General features: G+C 36.5%; 1 protein-coding gene across 2 annotated transcripts in view; it reads right to left on the reverse strand.

Annotated features, from left to right (window-relative positions):
• The window catches only part of LOC139977402 (uncharacterized), a 51,442-nt gene that overhangs the window by 14,326 nt on the left and 13,135 nt on the right, over nt 1–23,981 (reverse strand). For both annotated transcript variants that reach the window (XM_071986703.1, XM_071986702.1), the window contains 4 exons: nt 23,763–23,820; nt 23,140–23,272; nt 20,829–20,900; nt 19,536–19,674 (listed from right to left, as the gene is read on the reverse strand). In XM_071986703.1, the coding sequence (XP_071842804.1) occupies nt 19,573–19,674; nt 20,829–20,900; nt 23,140–23,272; nt 23,763–23,820 (365 nt within the window). In that variant the 3' untranslated portion in view covers nt 19,536–19,572. The remainder of the gene's footprint in view (nt 1–19,535; nt 19,675–20,828; nt 20,901–23,139; nt 23,273–23,762; nt 23,821–23,981) is intronic.

Raw genomic sequence — 23,981 nt, forward strand, 5'->3', positions numbered from 1 at the left:
ATACATCCTAGCATGATTGACATACTGTAATGATGGGCTCTGAGCCAGCAACATGAATTGTAGCATTGTAGTAAGAGCAACAGTATGGGAAAGGCACTGAACTAACAACATGAATACATCCTGGCATGATTGACATACTGTAATGATGGGCTCTGAGCTAGCAACATGAATTGTAGCATTGTAGTAAGACCTACAGTATGGTAAAGGCACTGAACATACAACATGAATACATCCTGGCATGATTGACATACTGTAATGATGGGCTCTGAGCTAGCAACATGAATTGTAGCATTGTAGTAAGACCAACAGTATGGGAAAGGCACTGAACATACAACATGAATACATCCTGGCATGATTGGCATACTGTAATGATGGGCTCTGAGCCAGCAACATGAATTGTAGCATTGTAGTAAGACCAACAGTATGGGAAAGGCACTGAACATACAACATGAATACATCCTGGCATGATTGACATACTGTAATGATGGGCTCTGAGCCAGCAACATGAATTGTAGCATTGTAGTAAGACCTACAGTATGGAAAAGGAACATACAACATGAATACATCCTGGCATGATTGACATACTGTAATGATGGGCTCTGAGCCAGCAACATGAATTGTAGCATTGTAGTAAGACCTACAGTATGGGGAAGGCACTGAACATACAATATGAATACATCCTGGCATGATTGACATACTGTAATGATGGGCTCTGAGCTAGCAACATGAATTGTAGCATTGTAGTAAGACCTACAGTATGGGAAAGGCACTGAACATACAACATGAATACATCCTGGCATGATTGACATACTGTAATGATGGGCTCTGAGCCAGCAACATGAATTGTAGCATTGTTGTAAGACCAACAGTATGGGAAAGGCACTGAACATACAACATGAATACATCCTGGCATGATTGACATACTGTAATGATGGGCTCTGAGCCAGCAACATGAATTGTAGCATTGTAGTAAGACCTACAGTATGGGAAAGGCACTGAACATACAACATGAATACATCCTGGCATGATTGACATACTGTAATGATGGGCTCTGAGCCAGCAACATGAATTGTAGCATTGTAGTAAGACCTACAGTATGGGAAAGGCACTGAACATACAACATGAATACATCCTGGCATGATTGACATACTGTAATAATGGGCTCTGAGCTAGCAACATGAATTGTAGCATTGTAGTAAGACCTACAGTATGGGAAAGGCACTGAACATTCAACATGAATACATCCTGGCATGATTGACATACTGTAATGATGGGCTCTGAGCCAGCAACATGAATTGTAGCATTGTAGTAAGACCTACAGTATGGGAAAGGCACTGAACATACAACATGAATACATCCTGGCATGATTGACATACTGTAATGATGGGCTCTGAGCCAGCAACATGAATTGTAGCATTGTAGTAAGACCTACAGTATGGGAAAGGCACTGAACATACAACATGAATACATCCTGGCATGATTGACATACTGTAATAATGGGCTCTGAGCTAGCAACATGAATTTTAGCATTGTAGTAAGACCTACAGTATGGGAAAGGCATTGAACATACAACATGAATACATCCTGGCATGATTGGCATACTGTAATGATGGGCTCTGAGCCAGCAACATGAATTGTTGCATTGTAGTAAGACCTACAGTATGGGAAAGGCACTGAACATACAACATGAATACATCCTGGCATGATTGACATACTGTTATGGTGTGCTCTGAGCTAGCAACATGAATTGTTGCATTGTAGTAAGACCTACAGTATGGGAAAGGCATTGAACATACAACATGAATACATCCTGGCATGATTGGCATACTGTAATGATGGGCTCTGAGCCAGCAACATGAATTGTAGCATTGTAGTTAGACCTAATCAACAGCATTTCTCTGTTTTCCACCCAAACCTTTCCTTAAAAGCCACTGGTAATTTAGTGGTACATATTCTACAAGCCCAACTGAAGCTAAGTTTTACATACATTTAGTAGTTCCTTGTTTACAAGGTAAACATCATGTGAACAGAACCCTCACTGAATCAACAATGTTTGATGGCAAGATTACAAAGAAAGGCCTGCATACTATTAATCTCACAACACATTTTTATCGACTAAATTGTGTTGATTGTACATGTTTGGTTAGTATAGGGCAGCTAATTTAGTGGTGGGTACAGGTCTGGGTTGCCACATGTGGTAATGAATAACACCAGTATAATATTAACCAGGGTGCAAAGTCCAAAGTTGAATAGTACTAATGTATAAATATAGACCCATCAATTGCCCAAAGTTTCATTTTAAAAGCATTGATCATCAGTTTTACAAATGTTGAGGTATTTTGTGATTTTTTGACTTTAAGTCTGAATACAAAATTATGTAAGTCTTTCATAGTAAACGGTTTCAACTTTTATGCAAAAAAGAAGAGTAGAAAAAAAAACAAAAAAAACATTAAGACATAGAAAGGCTGGGAATAATTTATTCCATTTTATCACCGAAAAATGCTATAAAAAATGATCATATCAGCTCATATGTAAGCTCATCTGATGCAAGGGTGCTCACGACTATTACAGACTGTGGAAACATCTACGTGACACGCTGTGTTTTATATAATTTCCACATTTGTCGGTCGCCCTCTCAATGTCTGTTATTTCAAGCATGTGCCTCACTCTACTATGCTAGCAATCAAGGGATTCAAGCAAGCATGAAACAACCTTGTCTGTTCTACTCCCACATTAACAGCTGTGTTAGTCCTAACCATATCAAAACATATACCCTTCCATACACTTCCCACCAGGGGTTGACTGGCTAGTTGAAAAATGTTATCTTTAACTGAATATGATATTAATTTCTCTTTCGACAGATCAAAACGAAGACGTTAAACAATGTCTCAATTTCTTTCACTTGTAAAATGATGTGCAAAACCCGAGTGTATCTGAATTTGCAATCTCCCACCGACCCCACCAAACCCCCCACCACACCCCCACCCCAACCACCACATCCCCACCCGACAATGGGATCTAGAAATTTGTATCAGACTTTAACATCCCCAAAGAACACCTTCAAAAACAAAATACTTTAGGAATGTAACCAAACCTGCTTTTACACTTTCAATTTTTTATAAATCCATGACATGTGACTAGGCAATGTGCTTCCAAAGACTTCACTCACTGCCACGTGACTGGCATTCACGCTCAGATGGTAACCAGACATGTGACATATAATTTATATAAGACTCAAAAAAATATGTTTAATCCAGCTGACATGTGGCTTTACAAGTGACTCCATTGAATGTACTCAAGAATGAGGAAGACTGTAACAATTGGAAGGTCTTCAACAAAATGTTTAAAAAAAAAATTAAAACAAAACGTGACTAATAATCATGACTGAGGGCAGTGTGATTCCTTGCCAAACAAGTTGCTTCAAAATTCAAAACGTTAAAAAAAAAAAAAAAAAAAAAAAAAAAAAACCTGATTAAAAACCATTACTGAGGGCAGTGTGATTCCTTGCCAAACTTTTTGCTCAAAGTTCTACATTAACTATATGACTAATGTAGAGCAAGTGAGTTAAATTTGTCCAAGTATCAAGAGTGAATCACAAAAGATCAGAGATTTAACAGCTCTTATATGTAGTAGCACTCAGTTGTGGGCATCAACCATTTCTTACAATGGTAAGGATTTTACAGTACTTATAGAATTTGTATTCCAAAATGTTTCAACATCCAAGAAAGAACAGTCTTCCAATGTGAAATCTAGACATGAATATGTGAATAAAAGGACAATTTCTTTTACAAATTTTGAGTTAGCATATGAGCTCTGCTACCAACCATCCCTTTAATAATTGTTATTAATGAATGAGAGGTCTACAAGACATTGTTTATACACTGTGAAATATTTTCACAACATATTGCCATTAAAGCAAAAGTCATCTAGCATTATAAGTCACAGAGAAAATGGCTAATTTTGAGATAAATCGTTGACCACTTGAAGCTTGAAGAATTGAAACTGATAGGCGAGAATATCGACTCTTTCAAGCAGATTTCATTTCCTGGATGCCAGGTATGTTTGGTTGAAACCTATAGAGCCCCTTCACAACACTAAACTGAAGTTGACCAAACTATGTTCACCAAAAGAAAATGATAGTACTGGAGAATTCAAAGATTAATTGTAGCTTTAATTTTGGAGTTATCATGTTTTAAAGGTTTTCAGACTTTGGCTTAAATGTTGTCTGCAAATGACCTTTGACCTCCACCAATTTCAATAGGGTTCTGTATGAAGTTCAACAACTTGTCATATATACATATATAGGAATAACAGAAAAAACTGTTACTGGCATTGAAGACTCGTCCCAAACCGTGTGTGTCCATCTGAAAAAAGTTAACTTTCCGTTGCTTGCAAATGACGTTTTCTTCTTGTTGCTACAAAATGCAGACAGTAATGAAACATGATACATTGTTATCTTTTATCTGGACCTGAGATGTCCATTTCTGCTATGTACACTGTGTTGTGGGTATTGACCGTAGCTGTATGTACTGACTGTGCACTATAGTGTCTAATTACCGACAGTAGCAAGCTGTGTGTATTTTCTGGGATCGATGGTGGTGTCTAATACTTCTGTTACACCTCATTCGAAACTAGGTCAGATTACCGGCATTAGACATTTCTTTGTGTGTAAGTCTTTACACCCTTTAAACAAATGTGCTGCATTTAGAGAAAGGCTGGATCTCGAGTGAGATACAATAATTAAATTAAGTAAATTTATGATTGGAGGTAAAACAGCCAATGTTTGGTTTTTGCAGAGCTTTCGAGCAATACTAGCTCTTCTTTAGTGCATGATCACCGAAAGTGACAAGGAGTAGCAGGAATTGAAACTACTTTATACAGAAGAGTGTTGGCATAACAGTGAAGTCAAAGCAACTTACTGATTTCTGCTGGATTTAGTGGAAGTTTTGGAAAATCGGATTATTTCTAATCCGCGTCGGATTATTTTAATCCGATTCCGTCGTAATTTCAATGGAATTGTTTTGGTTTATCTGGGACGGCAGATCGTATCTGATATTTTAAACCGGATAACGCCGTGGTCTTTAGGTTTTTAATTCCCAGAAATGTTTTTTCCCTTTTCTGGATTTATCTAGATATATATATATATATATATATATATATATATATATATATATATATATATATATATATATATATTTCCCACAACCCTCAGGGCATCTGATGTGTAGAGTACATTATTCTGTACAATGTATGAAAGTAACCCTTAGATGCAAAGCCTTCATTGTTATGTTAACTGAATTTAACCATACTATCCAAGGTGGCCATAGTAGTAGCAGCACCTGACTAAAAAAACATTGTGTTTTCAAGAAGATTTGATGAACAACTTATTAGTTATTCAAGCCCAACAATTTATCCCCTTATATGGTATTTTCCCTAAAAAATCTTCAAAAGATAACTTCAATTGGATATTCACATGTATTTTGTCCAGTGATTAAAGCTAGATATGATAGGGGAGGAGTATGACTTCTAAAATCAGCCCCCCCACCACCACCAACTCCCCCACCCCTCCCCCCACAGCCTCATATCATCTTGTGGAGTTGAGTATATGAACACGATATCCTTACGTTTCGCACAGCCAAGGACAATAACAATTTAGAATTTAAAATTTTGGCCAACTTCATATGCCACCATCAATTTATTCTTTTTGATTGTATGTTACATCTATGTGTGTAAAGTTTCCAGACAAACAAATTTCTTTCAACCCTATTCGCCAACGTTCTGGTTGTTCTGGTCCGAAGTCTAACCGAACCTATCCGAACAATAAAGTTCATCTCTATGTCGAGTAGAATAATCTCGAATTACCTCGTTTTCATGGTTACGTTGACTTTGTTTCTTCGACCTCAATTAATTAATGAGTGCTCTTTGGAACTATCTTATCAAGAAGCAAATACATCTAAGTGACTTTTAACTTGCTACACTTTAAAGGTGTGTTTCAGAATGCAATTATTCTCCCTTTTTATTTTCTCATCGTCGAAACATTCAAACCTCTTTTTTTGGTAAGAAAACTTAAACTAACGTATAAACCAGAGTATCAAGTATCATCATTAAAGCCATATTGAGTCTTCGGTTTGATATCATATCAATAGCGAATTTGGAATCAAGTAAATCACTACATATGGACTTTGTTACATTTAAGGTGGAAGGCAGGAATGCACCTTTAAGTTGTACATTGACTGTCGTAATCTCCATAACATCTACCTTTATGACTAAAACAAGATCTGAGAATAGTTTGATAGTTGGAGGAGGTTAAAGGTTTAAAATTTCAGAGTTCAAAGTCAATAAAGTTTTATCCATTGTTTCTGCAACTTCTGGTCCCAATTAAGTTTAGATTCCAATCAAACTCACGTAGCAGATGTCATTTATCTTAATACACATGATCTCATTTTGCTCTTTATCTCTTAGAAGATGAATAACTATGTCTACATGCATTTTTTGCTCTTTACACAGAGCTCTGTCTTGATCCAGGATTATTTTGATCCAGTCTTTACGCTACAAATGTGTTTCTTGTTTCAACTTTGATTACCTTCCTGACACTTGATTCCGATCTGATCCGTGTAACAGATGCCATGTCTCTAATACACATGATCCCAATCTGGCCGTCAACTAATGTGACCATCAAAATATCGCATGCATTTGCTATGCACTTCACACACAAGTATGTATGTATGTATTTTAGATCCTCCTGCAAGCAGGAACTCGGGAAGAAGCCATCATTGACTTATCTAAGCCGCAAGCTGACCGAAGTCAGTCTCTTAGATTCGTATAACGTCCATGATTATGAATTGTCAACAACTCTGTAACTGGACGACATACAATAATCTTGGAGTGACTCGAACTCGGGACCTTATGATTGAAAGGTACTGACGTTAACCACTGAGCTAACACTCCTAAAAGTCAGTTTCACAAGTCTCAAGTCACTTTCGAATCTGGGATGACTTTCGATCCAGTCTTTACACGACAAATTTGATCCAGATCTCAACGGCATACATCAAGCCCAGTCGGATCCAGTTCAAACTTGCAAACTGTATGATACACTTGACATTTGAAGTATCAGTTTCGAGATCGACTCTGAGCTCTGTTGTTTGATATGGATCTCTAGAACTGTAAACAATGCTGTAATAAACTTGAATAAATAACTGTGTCACCCTTCGACTTAGTTTGATGTTTAACTTTCAATATCACTACCTTGCCCTTTGTAAAGCTTTACATGATCCTGATATTGGTTTAAGGTGGATGAGCAGTATGAATGCAATATCAGCTGACTGTGTTTATTTTAAGCCCTACTGTAATGTTTACTTCAGACCCACATAATGGATACTTCAAAACAGGGGGGAGGGGGAGATTCTTCTAACACAGTATTGGAATTTTTACATCTTACAACTGCACAAGCAGCACATTGAAAAAACGATATATCAATTTAACAATTCGGAAAAGAAGTGGTCAAAATACTGGAAGTTATTTCTGAGAATCATTTAACATAATGTAAAAGGAACTACTTTTATCTAGCGCATGTACATTACAGAATGCTTCATGCAATATTACTAACCACAGAGAATGTAAACATACTGAAACATGATCTTACTGTAGCTTGAGTCTACCAAGATGTTATTGTTTTTCCATTGTCTATGAACTAACAGACACGGCACAGACTAATGGCCAGTTTACATACTACCTGTTCCTGAGTTAAATTTGCTGTGATACTCAAAATTGTGACGTGCCAAGCAGGAAAGCCGTCATATCACCACCTACGCTAAACTTCCTGTCGTGGTGCGATACATATCCGCTGATGGTAAGATCAATAACCTGTTCAGAGACCGACGTTTAAGGGTCCTATTGTTTCCTAAGTTCATGCTCAATTCATATCTGCATTTGAGTCGTCTGTAAAACTAATACGTGCAGGTTGCAAGCTCAGGGAATCTACACAAGTTTGTAAACATCAGTGATGTCTAATCAGGGTATTTAAAGGCATTGAAGACTCACGCAAAAAGAAACGTCTTATGCCGGTAATCTGACCTAGTTTCGAATGAGGTGTAACAGAAGTATGAGTCACCACCATCGATCCCAGAAAATACACACAGCTTGCTACCATCGGTAATTAGACACTAGTGTACAGTCAGTACATACAGCTGCGGTCAATACCCACAGCACAGTGTACAAACAGTACAGCGATGGACATCTCAGGTCCAGATAAAGATAACAAGGTATCACGTTTCATTACTGTACTGTACAAAACGTCACTTGCAAGCAACAGAAAGTTAACTTTTTCAGATGGCCGCACGCAGTTTGGGGCGTGTCTTCAATGCCTTTAAGCAATGCTGTCTTTGGGAAGGCTTTCTGAAAGTATTAATCATACTTCCATGTAATGCTTTACCTTTATCACCCCCTCCCTCCTCCCCCTCCCCCCTGTGTTTGGGGAGGCTGGGAAATGTACATTTTGAATGATGAGTGAGGTAATGTGGTGAGAGGGAGTGTCCATTCTAGCAGTGTCCATTCTCATATAAAGTACATCTCTGCAGAACTTCTATTTATACATAATTAGCCAATTGTCTTTAACATATACTTGTGTTTTAAGAGTCTCTTTTGTTGTTAAAACTATAGTTATATCTGGATCTTAAATGTCGATAGAAGCATTTAATGACACACGATGCACACACCAGAATGAAGTTACAGCTGAGAATCTCTAGAGGTAAAGATATGACTTGACGGGAGATAGAAATTACAATGAAAAGAGCACCTGTAACCATCATACAAATAGTATGGTTCTCTTATTCACATGATCACTGTTAGGTAAAATAACTGATAGGTCATTGATATAGCACCAGGCAGTGTTAATAACAACTAAACAGAAATAACCAGTAGATCTAAGAAGAATAAAACTGAGAGGCTAATATACATAGCCAAACAGCTTATGAGTATATTCATCACAGGACATGTACATTTATTACACAATATGTTGCTCTGTTTACAAATCCAGTCAAAGTATTCTCCTCATATTAGATCATGCACTTAACTGTCAGCCTAAGTCAGTTGCCTAACACAGTCAATGGTCTAAAACACAATTGGGGGAGCAAATTGCAGCATTGCACTTGTGTGTTGTTTTCAATACGTACCGTATAAATGTGATCAGCAGAAGCCCATAATATTGGAGCTAAGTTTCCATCAAGTAATGAATCAAGTGAAGCAATTAACTTGGCCTATTAAAATGTCAAAAGGAACAACATAAAACTGGATATTTTATGATAGTATATATTTCACATCCTTAAAGTGTTACTGACCTTCGTTTAGATACAATATTTCAATGTGGTATGCAAGCTCAATTTTATACTCACTTGTTGCTGTAAAATTATCAATACATATAGTGTAAAAATGGCAAATCTTGGTGATAAACAGGGGAATTAAACGACAGTGATGAAGTTTTTACACATTTGCCCAAGTTGCAAGAGGACGGTGATGTTTTACAAAACCCTATTAATGTGACCTGCCAGACGCCCATCATGATTGGAAAAATGTTTACATCCAACTATAAAATCAAATGAGATGTTTAATTGACTAAATATCTAAACGAAACAACACCAAACTTTGTAGATTTTGTATAGAGGGCCTTCTCGTGAAAGTCTATTTCAATATCCTTACAGTGTTACCGACCACATGTAGGATACAAAATTTCACTGTGGTTCGTCCACATGGTCAATTTTATGCCTGTAAAACTATCAAATTGGCATAAAATGGCCAATCTTGATACAAAGATTGAGAGAGACAACAGTGTCAACCCTTCACAAAGGTCGACAAGTTATTCACAAGAAAATGGAATGTTCAGCAGTATTTCAATTAATTAGGACATGTACACCTTGAGAACCAAGGCAAAGACCTATGACAAATAATACAAAAAAACTTGCAAAGAGCAAGGATGGTTTTGAACCAGAATAAGATTCAAACCAGTGGCAGCAAGTTATTTTATATCTCAGTTTTTTCATACACAGCTGGCATTTGTTTGATTCAGTTTAAGTTGAATGAACACCAGTGGTATTATATACTTTAGTATCTTGACCCACTATAAACCAATTTAAATGGGTTTTCAGACTGTTAAACATGCCATTACAAACTGGAAAAGCATGACAACATTTTTGATGTGTGGGAATAATCAGAAAAACAGGAAAGGGACCTCATCAACAAGTCTCGCTCTCCACAAAACTTTACAACCGATGCCAATTACAGACTTCCTCATTGTACAGAATACAGGAAGACCAGAACTCTAAGTGTTTCGATTACTGCCAATCAGATAGTGTTTTGGAAATGACTGCAGAGATTACCGTGATGCATATTCATGAGGGCAAGTTCACCAGAAGTACAATAGCTCAATCGCATAGATTATAATAATATTTTTTACGTCGTTGGAGGTGATCTTGCGATGATTTTTGTTTACTCGTGATATCTCTGTATTTATGGAAGGAAATATACATTTATGATTGTTTGTCCGGGTCAGTTGGTGTTAATGTTGTAGGAGGTTGCGAAGCATTTCAACATTTGAATAAGCAAACCTTTAGATACTTTTAGATCATGGTCACACGATTTATATAGATTAGGGGGGCCAATTGGGTAACGAGACATTTAAAGCTAGAGCGGTGATATTTAAGAAAGCTCATCGGTTGTTGTCTTGAGTAATGTGGTGTTCAGAGTTTGTGTAGCAATTCTGAATTTGGTCTCATAGCTCCTGTTTACAAAGCAGCTATGCATCTATGTGGTTGTGCAGCAACTCCACCATTTTACACAGGAGTTTACAAGGCGATACCGGCTAAGTTTCTTTCTTTGCCATGGTACAACCAGAATTTCCTTTAAAACAGCTGTCTACAACTGATAACTTTGGTCTTAATTGCTTCCGGTAATTTTAGGGTTATTCACTCAAAGTATCAATTGATCGAGCTGAGACGCTCTTGCTAAATAGTTTCATAAATCTTCATAATTTGATATCTAGGGAACTTTACTACAGTAGTACAAAATACAAGCTCTATTTGTTTTAATTTGAAAAGTATAAAACAGTACTATCAAAAATAATCACTGGAAGATCAATGGAAAAAAGCTGTATTAAAGTTGCATTGCATTAAACAGCAAATTTTTATGTCCATACAGACCAAGCGTGAAACCAAGTAAGATACAGGGTCTCATCTCGTCAAACAGACTTCATTTGGTCCCTGAGGATGTATATATGCCAGTAGCAGCACTGAGCGCTCAATAGGGCCCATGTCACACCCACACTGTACCATGATATATTTGCAAAGCAAAAATAAACAGCAGAACAAGAGCACAACTACGCATGAAGGGTAAACTTGTGGCTGTATAATAACACATAGAACAGGGTCTGACTGCACTAAAGTTTTACAGTTTTACAGTGGTTGTGCTCTGTACTTTCAGAGCTAGAGGTATTTTGGCACCTGGGTTCGATCCCCGGTGCCGGCAGCTTGCTTTTGCCGCCTTCTTATACGGTCACTTGCTTTCATTAGGGACTTTAAGTATTAGAAACGAGCATTATATATCAACAGCTGCCGTGGCGCAGTGGTTGTGCTCTGTAGCTGAAGAGCGAGAGGTATTTTGGCCCCTGGGTTCGATCCCCGGTGACTGTAAACCAACAGCAAGGCTCTGGGAGAATGGCCCCACCAGCTTGTGGCAACCTTCATTTTCACGGGCCCTGATAGAGCCAGTTGACCAGTGCTAGGTTTATAAGAGTGCTTAATTTATGCATGGTACATTAACAAGCGCTCTCTAACAGAAACAGTCTGCAATATTTTTGTTTTGTCCAAACTCTCCGCCCCATAACAGGAACCATTAATTATAAATCGTAACCAATTAATTTCACAACGAGGTCAAAGCTTAGACTCAAACCCTGGCTAGCAGCCAGGTAACTTATTTTTAATTGTAATTATCTATCACTCCATGGGTACTGGGAAAGTTGATCGATATGAACAGTTCTTTGAGAGGACGTTCCTGGTATTTACCCTCAACAGGATACATTGATAAAGTAACCAATCAAGGCTGAATTAAGCAGGCGTACATCCAGGGCGAAGGAAGTCCCCGTAAAACTAAAAACGTAGAACTTTATTAGCACAACCCAACGTTGAGACCTAGCACAACCTAACGTTGAGACCTACTGCATGGTTTAAAGATGCCTCAGAATTGAACCATGTGACTTGTAAAATTGTATTTTCTTAGGGAGGGGGTTCCTTCTGATCCCTCCTCCCACTGCATGGCCCATTTCTACTACCCCAGGGCCACATCTTCTCCTCCCTGGGTCAAATCCTAATAGGATGATTTAATTAATAATAACCAATCAAAACATGCTACTGCTCTAAACATTTTTATCTCACTGCAACAGATCTGATTAACTTTCTGTCAGTAAAGTCCAACTGATTTGGTCATGTGAAAGTTGATGGGCAAGTGGTTTTTTGATGGAGGTACCTGGAACCTATCCTAACAGGATATACTCATTAAGGTTAACTATTAAATCAACGTTCAGTAAGGTCACAAATATTGTTACGTGTGTAAGGATCCGATGAAGTTTTGCAATTCAAAGATCACATGGTTTAGACATTTCCACAAGATCAGAGGGTGGGTGGGGCTCAAATACCTTCTTAGAAAAGATAAAGATGCAACCAAGGTCATCCAAGGTCAACCAAGGGACTAGCTGCTTTCATATTCATATCTTCCTATGGGGTGTTCTGTTTGTTGTTGTTATTGTTTACTATAGCTAACAGAACAATGGACTCTTTATTACTGAATCCATTGTTCTCTTAATAATAACGAGCAATTATATATCCATAAGATGAGGATGTAATCTCTGTTCATGCCAATGGTAATTTTCGCTTTCCACGAGGGAGTACAATCATAATTGTTGTTCCGTAAAATATAATTTATAAGAAAAACATAAGATGAAGCTCTAGCTATGGAAAGTGCTTCCTAAACCTAGAAAAAGTGTCGATAATTATGTATTCTGTGTGCCAACTAATTGGTTAAAAATGCTTCTTTATTAACGTCACAACTCGGCAGGGGAGATGTGATTGTTTGTTAGTAGCCTTGAACAATGCCCTATTGTTATGAAACCATTGTTTTCTTCACAATAATGATCAGCCATCTATTCAAGCACAAGCATAATGCTTGCCAAGAGGGATTTATTTCATTCAAATCATGAGAGACATGAAATTTTGGAAGCAAGTTTTAGGATTTCCTTTCAAATAATCCAGCAGTTTTTTCCCCCGTACTATGTGAAGAATTTCTGGAAAAACAAAACAAAATTTTTTGGGTGGCATTTTACCACAGAGGACAATTTTGTCTTGTGAGCTAAATTAGGAACCTAAAATTGTATATTTAATAAAAAAAATGGCCAGTCAAAAGTTACAATTAATTGTTTGTTTTAGAAACTCATAAATTTAAGTCAGTATATTTTTGCAAATTTTCAACAACATGACCGAATTATGTTCATCCATAATAACGATTAAATTTTATTAATGTGAAACCCAAATTTGGAAATTGATTCCGAAAACAAACTAAGACATGTTTGTAATAATAAATTTGGGTCATCAAAAATACTTCAATTAACAAGTTAAAGTGTTGATGTTAATTATCAGGGTAGCACTTCAAACTAGTTAGTTTTTGTTCGAAAATCGTTATTGCAACCGCTTCTAGAAGTTAAAACCGTTAGAAACTGTAGTCAGCTAGGGCCATATTACAGTATTGGTGTAAAAGATTCTTTTTTCTTTGATTATGCAAATGACATGCAAATGAAGTATTCAATGGCATGCATAGCTTGTTATTACGATTCAACAATAATGATTCCTTGTTACTAAAGATTGTTATAATAATCTATGTTTATCCACGGTAATTATTAGTTAATTTTGAAATTGATCCCGATACAAACTGAGCCATGTCATAATAAACTTGGTCATCAAACTTACTTCATAAAACTAGGAAAAATGTTGAAGATCGTTCTTAGGATAGCACTTTTATTATGCTAATGAAATGCCTTTTATTATGCAAATGACATTCAAATGAAGTATTCAGTCGCATGCGTAGCTTGTTATTATGATTCAACAATCTTTGTTACTATAGAGATTGTATTACAATAGAGTTTCTCTTTTGCTGGTATTAACAGCAGGGAGTCATAATATTTAGTTCTTCTCCTATATAGGTCTTGAGTTACGTTGACCTTTATATGTACCTCAGTTTTCTTTTAGACGGGTCTTACATTTGATATCAGAAAATCAAGAAGTCTGTTTTATAAGGCCAATGGAAACTATATATTTAGAGGCATATGTATTTGCAATGTGTTCGTTCTTAAGGTAGATTGAACCCATAAACAGAGGTTAACTTAGTGGGGGATGCTTATATTCCATCGAAAAAACAAAATGTACTTATTTATTTGATGGTGAGTGACTGTTCATGTTTTAGAAGATGTATCACATCCAGACTGAAGCCGATTTATTTGCTATTGGAAACAGATTTTTGATTATTTGAAGCGTTTTCTTGAGACTAGAGAGCTGTGTTCTATAACTTACGTGATTACATGGAAGAAATCTTAAAGGTACTTAAGAGAAAAAGAAAAAAACTGCTGGAACAAAAACCTGATAATAACACATTGTCTACGATTTCTAGATTATTTTAAAGACAAAATTGGCCACTTGTGTTTAATTATGAAGTCTCTGGGGAAAATTGGAAAAAAATATGTTGATTAAAAATAGGCCACTGATGTTACACAAAAGCCCATTGTCATTTTGATGATAATGACCAAAATAACTCACACAAATAAATAGAAAGGTTTCTAGTTTTCAGCAGCTGTTGTTCAGTTGTACAGCCAAAGGATACATCCATATCTAAATTAAAAGTCAGGGACACATGCAATTTCATAACAACAACAGAAACTAATTGCTCCAATTGAAATTTTAATGAATTTAAAACTGGGAGTTTAATTAAGTAATTAATTCATAATTTTGCCCCCTAGATTTGCTAAATGTTGATAAATGTAAAAGACCGACCCCTATTCAACATATTTTCATTAATGTGGACCAAACCTAAAAATTTCAGATTCTTGTTCAAGTTAAATCAAATCAATAACTTTTGAAACTTATGACGCACAAACCAAGCAGCATTTGAAACACCAAAAAATGTCACAAAAAAAGGATCGGAAATTTACGAAATGAGGTCGACGTATGTACATCTTAATCAGGTGACAGAAACAAACAAGCATGTTGATGGATGCTTCTATTACAGGCTCATTCATATCATTACTTTGAAGTCAATAATGACTATCGATGTACCAACCAGGCAAAGAAATTTTGATGAAGAACATGTTGGCAAGAACATGTCAAAAATATTCAAACTACTCCTAACATCCTCTACATTCCAAGCTCAACTCTCTGTGCAGTAAAAAAAATTATAATTTGAGAAATCCAAATATCACGCCATGTTTTAGAATGATACTCTTTATGAACTCGTTTATTTACAGAGCAGCCCTTTTTGTACAAAACTGCTCCTTAGATCCTTCATTGTAGCTTTTTGATGATGTTTTAGAATTTTTACTCTCTAAGAACTTGTTTTATTTACAGAGCAGCCCCTTTTTTTAAACTGGTAAAGACAGCTTCTAAGATCCTTTTTTGTAGCTTTTTGATAATTTTGATAACTTTTGTAACGCTTTTCATTGTTCATTATTATCTTAATCTCATAAACTTTTGCATGTCTTAACCTGTATTTTTGATGTTCTGTATATTGTTCTATTTTTATCCTATTTTTATGTTTCTCTGTAAATTTATGCAGGAATAAAGAAATGAAAAAAAAAAATGACCTGATCCAGTGACGCCAGGATTACAAATCCTGTGGTCTAGTGAGTTATCTAAGCTGTAGTTGGTGGTAGTCCCTTTCTAACTATAAATCTTTGCTAAGAGGAGTCAGTCAGAAACCACAGTAAAATGCACACATACACACACTCAGAAACATTGACAAGCCAAAGCACCCATTTCTAATATCCCAGTCCATTTTTCGTTGTTGATTGACTGACTGAGTTACATAGTCAGGAAGGCCTATAAATTGAGTTCTTTTGTATATTTCATGATACCACATTACCAACGTGAGCTGTAATGTTAGAACAACTGGCTGGTAGGCTTTAGGGTGCATCCGTTTTAATTTTAGTTTGAGTGCCACCGCAGAGGTTCATAGCCGACACAGTTACAAGATGACTGGGTTAACATGTACAGCTTGGTGTAACTGTTAAAGACAACTACGTGTTTCATGAAATCAACATACAATGTATATACTGTGTGGTGCTGTAGGCCATTAGGGAATGAAATTAAGTCTACACATTCAGTGTATAAACAAGGCTGACTAAATATCTCCTAATTCAATAATATACGTAAGAAACCATCTATTAAACTGTATCTTAGATCTGAAATAGTGATATTATTCTCCCTTAACATTCAATAGTAAATAGTCGTGGGCATTGTGGTGGGTGAAACTGAGCTTCGCATAAGCCTACACAAAGGCATTTGTTTGTATTATCAGAGCAAGGTGGTCTATGGAAAGAATTATTCTGACTGACGTAATGACTAACAGGAAGAATGACTGACTCACAGACAGAAAGAATGATTTCAGACTGACGGATCAAATGACTGAAAGACTGTCTGACAGAATAATGATGGACTAACTGAACTATTGTTTGACTGTCCAACTCAGGGGTGGGCAACCTTTTTTGAATGAATGGGCCAGATATAAGGAGTGAAAAATTGACTGGGCCGCACCTAACCAACGACCTGCTGTTGATTTCAATCCTTTGATTCCGAGGACTTTCAAGCATTCGAGTGTGTGTACTTAATCTGTATTAACAAAAACATAATGTCAATACAGTACAGTTGATAATTAATGGGGATAATAGGCCTACTGTACCTGACAGCATCATTAGTGCCGATAAATTCTAAGCAACTAGCTCGTTTGTTTGTGATGATGTAAAATAGATTGATTTTTTTCCTCTTTTACTTGAGACATCTTACTGGTTGCACAAAAAATCACTGGTGGGCCGCATGTGGCCCGCGGGCCGTAGGGTTCCCACCCCAGGTCTAACTAAACAACTCTGTTTGAATGAGTGATTCACTGACCGACTTAACTCAATGTCAGTGAGCTGCTTGTTACATTATTCAACGGATGATGAAATGTAATATTAAATATATATTACAAAACAGTTTGGGCTTAGTTTAATTACTCATAACTGTTTTCAAAAGTAGCAGACTGTTTTTTCCCCTTCTTTTTGATGTTCTATCAACTGTTGAAGGAATAATTATTCTTGCTGGTAATATATTCGTGTTGCAGAATAAAATGTTTTGTAAATGCGACCAATTGAATGCCAACTGCTTTACATATCAAGTATTAAAGTAAGAAAGTTCTATAAACCGAGAAATCCTTGTTTTGTTTTTTAACTCTGGGAGACGTACTTGAAAATATTGTCTCCGTGACTTTGATGTCGAGAAACATATGGAAAACATTCGTAATCTCCCAATTAAACTTCGCTCGGCCAAAGACAATCTCAGGGGGTGTCTCAGTATGGTAAGTAGAAAATGCTCAGTAGGGGTGGTAGGATTCAAGACTAAAAAAAACAGAAATATATGCACAAAAAAAAAACACCCAACTCATCCTCCATTAGTTTCCCAGAATATTAGATTAGAGAAAAAGACTCCCGAAGCAGATAATAAACGTTGTATTACATTTTCTCGCAGAGAGCTTGAATATAATTTGCAGAGAGGTGTCCAATTTGCGCTCAGAGTGACTATACTTTGCTTATCAATACGATGATCAGACCTACAGTGAGTGGAACAATGACGAGACGAGTCTTTTGGGGGTCGATCGAAAGACAAGATACCGGGGTGAACTAAATACATTTCATCTCAAGGAACGTAGTGTTAATTTTAAATCAGGCAGGGTTGGCAAACCCTGCTGAACTCTCCAGTGAACGACTTCGCTAATACGGTCGATTTCTCGATATTGCTCGTTAAGAGGACGACCGTGCCCACACAGCGTAGGAGCAACAAGGAATTGCCATTGGGGGGGGGGAAGGAAGGTAGTGGGGTGGCAGGAGAACTGAGAGGGTCACATGGTTGACCTCATCAGTCTCTTTGTCATAATATTCAGCACATAGCATGAAGGTACTTAACACATTCGGACAACAATGAAATTTGTGAGCAATTCCTTTGAAAGGCAACATTGTCATTTGCTGAACACTTTACAAAGAAACATAGCAGTTTCCTCAGTTCTTTCGCAAACTCCCTCCCCCTCCCCTCCCCTCCCCTCCCAATCCCATCCCTCATAAAGAAGAAAGGGAAGAAATCAAACGCTCCAGTCTCCAAAGGTCATGTTTCAAGCTAGATGACCTACATAACAATTTCTTAAAGATAAACAAGTTTTTTTTATCAATTTTCAATTGATCTATTTCAATTTAATTCAATGGGTGTTTGCCAAATTTTAACTTTGACCTTTCCAGCTTACCGCCCTTACATCTTAGTGTAAATAACAATATTCATATTAGTAATCATTATTTTTATTGAGTTATCTGTCGTTAAACATTTTGAGCTGAATAAAATTCGTCAGATTTTTTAACGAGCCCGTAGATTCTACAAACTTCAATCAAAATTTGCAAGCCTTGCCGAACAACAGATCATGCGCCAATCAAATCTTTCTGTTTTGTTTACGACCGTTAGGCATAGGACTTACGAGTGGACGATACGAGTATTATATATAGTTACATTTGTGTAATGAACATGCTGATATAGGCAGTCTGCAGTGATTTTATGGTAAATCTTTCACACCATAAGGGCAACAGAAAATCAATTTCTTTCTTTCAATTGCGACAGCTTTTCTCCATTAAACCCAGCAGGTCAGAGTGCATTTAGAATTAGGGACATTGAATCTGCTTCCCAAGTTTGTTTTCCGCAATTCATCAGCAAACACGTATTGAGACTAAACTCCCACATCTAAGCTGTTCATTCGTTTGTCTTATTTCACTTGAAGAAAAAGGGGAAAACTTTTGAAGAAACATCTGCTGATTTGATATCCAAACTTATCAAATGTTAGAGAGAGACAAAAAGGGTTAAACCAAATGCCCATCTTATGATGCAAGAAGGCAATATCCATCCATACGTAAGAGAGCCCAAAGTGTTGACTCTAGCAGGCCCTCATTCAGAGCTAGCTCGATGTTATTCAATGTTAACACAGGCCTTGGAGGATGAAACGTCTATCGGTTTTTGGAATCGGTAATACAGAGCTAATTTTACAGCTAATTAACATTCGTTTAGTTAATTAAGCTACGAAAGTGTGTTGTTGCAATGGTCAGTTGATATCATATTTTGAACTTTTTACTCCAAAGGTTTGATAACATTGCGGGAAACAGGAATATCAAACTGCTGTGAGGAATCGAGATATTTGGTAAGACTAAGAGGGACAAGCCAAAATACCTGCTAATTTTGGTCACCAGATCTTTTCACACGGTTGCTATGACAACTGGGAGTTCTTCCTGGTCTTAACTTGAGGTGGATTTGGAGAAACATCACAAAAGACAAAACCTTCTGACTGGAAAGCCTTCTTCAAATGTTTCTGCAAAATTTTAAAAAAAAAGTATTTTTGGAAAAATAAAGAGGAGGATCAAATATGACGTATTCTGCTCGAAATAGATCATAATAAATTTCTGCAAACTTTTCAAAAATATTTTAAGAAAATGATTAAAAACATATTCTGGTAGCCATCAAAATTATGTGCAATGAAAGTTAATATAAGGGTAAAAAATATTGGCACTCTTAAGGAAATATTTAAGTGGTCAAAATTTACTGCTTCCAAAAACGGTCAATTTTTTGCACTAGTCAGAGACACACCAACGACAAATTGATGGCTCGTTTAATCTTGAAGATAAATATTCCTAGAATTTGGTGAACTTTTTATTTATTTATCTGGCAACAGCAGTCATTGACATAACATCATTATAGAACATGGAGTTGAAAACATCTGTCATTTTTTTATAATATACAAAATCTTTGACCTATAAAAGATATAATAAAAATAAACTTGAATATAAGGAACTAGGAAAGCTAAGCAAATTTCCGAACTGTTTCGCATTTCAAGGACAAATAAACAAGATTATTTTATAAAAGATATAAAAATATCGACTTGAATTTAAGGAACAAGGAAAGCTAAGCAAATTTTCGAACTGTATCGCATTTCAAGGACAAATAAACAAGATTATTTTTAATGGTTAAATGAAGCCTTTAGACAAAGAAAAGTGTGCCGTGACGACATCCACCCCCACCACCAAATATTTCCTGGTTTACCTTAAAACAGTTTGTCACTTCCTTTCAAAACAATCATATAATACGAGAAACAAACGATTCGCCAGCCAAAGTAAATGGAGTAAAAATCTGTTTACTATTCTAAATTTCAAGGAAGCATTGACTGTTTATTATGTCTTCTTAAATATTCTATTTTTCAGCAAAAACGTATCAAGCCATGTGGACATTCGGCATAGGGGGAAAAAGAAGTTTTGACAGTAAATCGAAAAATCGATATTTAAAGATGAGCTAAAAAACAAAATGAATATAGATGTTTTTAGAGGGTGTACGTTTCGCTTTTACTCCAAGAACGGTACAGAATTATTGTGGATTATCATATGTACATTATTATGGAGATAGATTCCAAGGTTATACAGATTATAGAAAAATAGATTATTGGGAAATCATCGCCAAAAATTGGATTCTCACCAGATTGTCTGCATCTGGACAAAAGCCGATCACAGCACCACCGGAACCAGGAAACTTCGCACACGATCCATGCTATTTTAAAATGAGAAGATAGCAAACATGAAGCCGGCAACGACAAAGTTTGACATACTGAGGGGATGAAGTTTGATCTTTCAAAAACCTGGCAGAAGTAAATTAAAAGTTAATGATATAATAGTTGGTCCAAAGCTTTGGAATGCGCTCCCTACCAACATTCGCCTAATTGTAGGCCATGACCCCTTCAAAACGCCAATTAAAACATATGTTCTTCACAAATAGTCTGCAATTTCACAATAAGATTGATATGGTCTAATTTTTTTGTCTTCTAGCTCATCTGTGCAAGTCTGTCGTGGGGCACTGATAGAAGCTGGACTTTATAAATGCTATTTATCTATCTATCTAGTTAGATATAATAGTATAATAGTCAAGTAAAACTTGATAATGATGAAATCAAAATAAAGGCTTCAAGCTTGTTTGTTGTCTGATACTAATGACAAGTATTCCATTTTATGCAGGAATAATTTTGTATTGAGTACAGAGTGTATCTATAGCGATGTGTAGAATGATACATGTCAATGGAAAAAAATCCCTAAAAAAATCAGTGGCCTCAACAGTCAAGGCAATCGGGTGGGGGGGGCAACTAGGGGGCAAGGGGCCAAAAATGTAACACTGATATAGGGGAGGGGTCTTATGGGAGGGACTTTCTCACCCCTTTAGGAATTTTCTACAAGTAAAAGTGACTTCGATGCAAAAAGGTGCTTTCATTTGACAATTTTTCACATCAATGCGTTGTATCGGAAGCTGTTTCTAATTCAAACTATTAGCTTGGTTCTATACATTTTGGATAAGAAGCAGAATTGATTGAGGGGCAACTGGGTGGGGGGGCAAGGGGAAATCTGGGGAGGGGAAAATTTCCCCCTCATGCCCCCCGTAGCGCCACCACTGCTCAAAATTGAGCTGCACGTTTTGTTCAAGACATATGAATGGAAACAACCTGTGCATTGCTTAGTGGGGAATGCGAAAGTGTCTATTCCTCCTTCAGTTATGTGCTCACAGCTAAGCAGGTCAAATTTCACAATAACACCTGGAAATGTCCTTACAGAGAGATCTTGACAAAATGTCTATCCATTGAACTGACAAGATTAATTATGCCATGTCAACTCACTAAGACCTTAGCAAAACAAACAAACTTATCAGCCCCAAATTTTATTTTTCCTGTTTCCTTATTTTCATTATAAATAGGAGTTTTCTTGTTAGATCAGTAACAATGGTCTACCCTTCAACCTTAACAAGGATGGCGACATTTCAAAATAGTTGACGTAATATGTTTTAATAACGGTGAAGGAAGCAAAACCAGTTTCTATTGTATCAATATCGCTGGGAGATGATGCAACTGTTAAGGAGAAGGAGTTTATATATTAATTTGTTTGTAGGAGTACGACTGGCTCCGTTAACTCATCTGGAATGGCCTTGGGGAGACTCCCAGTGAATGTGAATCCCCAAATACAACAGCAGAAATGGAGTAAACGATAGTCTTAAGAGTTATGAGAGGATAATAATATGGAACTATGATGTCGGCTGGTTAGATTATTTAAAGAGTAACCGGTAAATGGACATTGTCATCGTTTGAAGAAGGAACAGTAAAATGGAAAAATGGAAGAAAGGGTTGTGGTTTCAATGAGTAATTAGCTGACTCTGATATAATTAGCTGAATCCAATGTAATTAGCTGATTCTGATGTAATGAGCTGAAACTAATGTAATGAGCTAATCCTGATGTAATGAGCTACCTGTAAACCTGATGTAATTAGCTGAATCTCATGTAATTAGCTGAATCTGTCAGAAAAACAAATAACTGAATGTTTCACTTCTTGAGATATCTTGTTTACAAGGTTTCGAAACATTGCCTTCTGTTTAATTAAACTGAAACGACCAAAGAAATCTACTTAAAAAAAATAGACATTGGTTTCTCATTAATAGAACTCACCTTGCAGAACATGTGATAAATCAAAGTTTTCTTTCGAAATTTAAGAAAAACCCATGACGACTGAAAACTACGAATTTTCCAAAGGTTTAATTCCATCTCGCCAACATTTCCCTAGTTTTGAGCGGAGGTGTGCTTCCGAAAATCTTGCGACGAACGAACTAACACAGTAACAATGTTGAATAGTTAACATATTTTGCTATTTCTGCGTGTGAAGGAGACGCATAGCGTGTCAAAGACGTGTTTCTCATAATTTAGAGAATGAATATTATACAGAATCAAAACTGAGTCAAGATATTCCCCAGTCATACCTGTCTTGCTAAATTAACCATCTGAAGATTTTCAGCCCCTATGACATCATCACCGTACAGTTTTCTACGAAGATCAAAGTTATCGTCCATCAATTCTCTGAGTTTGTTATGGTCCTTAGTCTCCAAAGCCTGTCTGGAATTTGAAAAAAAGAAGTGATTATTAAAGCAGGTGGGTTGTTTGGGTTTGATAAGCTTCATTTGAGACGATTATTGAATAGTTTAATAGTATGACCTTTGACGACCTGATGTAACAACATGTTTGTGGCTGGGTAAAAACTTCAGCTGTTAATTGATACAACAACAAAATAGATTAAAGCTTGATATGTAAATTCATTTTCAACCGACCTATTCGGCCCTCATAACAAAGTACCAACTGAACAGTGATGAAAACACATCAGAATACTTTCAAAGTTCTTTCAAATCTTTTGTCTGCGATACTGAAAATGAAATATTTGACGAGAAGAGTTAACGACAGGGAGAATTTACAAACAATAGCAAGGTGAAAGAAAAGAAGGACAAAAGGTAGTTGCATTTCTGTTTTTGCTGTTTTATAGCAGAATTTTTGTTACAGTGATACAAACACAACGGAAAGATAGCTGTAGTTTTAACGTTTGGATTCTTACCTTGCCTGATCTGTGAGCTGTGCAAATGTTGCCATTGCCTCCATGACCTCAGAATCTCCTAACAACGAAAAATTAAAGAAAAAAGAAAGAAAGTTAATAAAGTACTTTGTACTACAGGGCGTACAAATAATCATAATTTTTTTACTTTCTGAATCTTGACATTTTCTTATGAATATTTTGATATTTGTGTTTGAATTTCTTTCCCAGATTCCATTTTCA

Source organism: Apostichopus japonicus, chromosome 12, assembly GCF_037975245.1.
Source record: "Apostichopus japonicus isolate 1M-3 chromosome 12, ASM3797524v1, whole genome shotgun sequence".
Taxonomy (NCBI): domain Eukaryota; kingdom Metazoa; phylum Echinodermata; class Holothuroidea; order Aspidochirotida; family Stichopodidae; genus Apostichopus; species Apostichopus japonicus.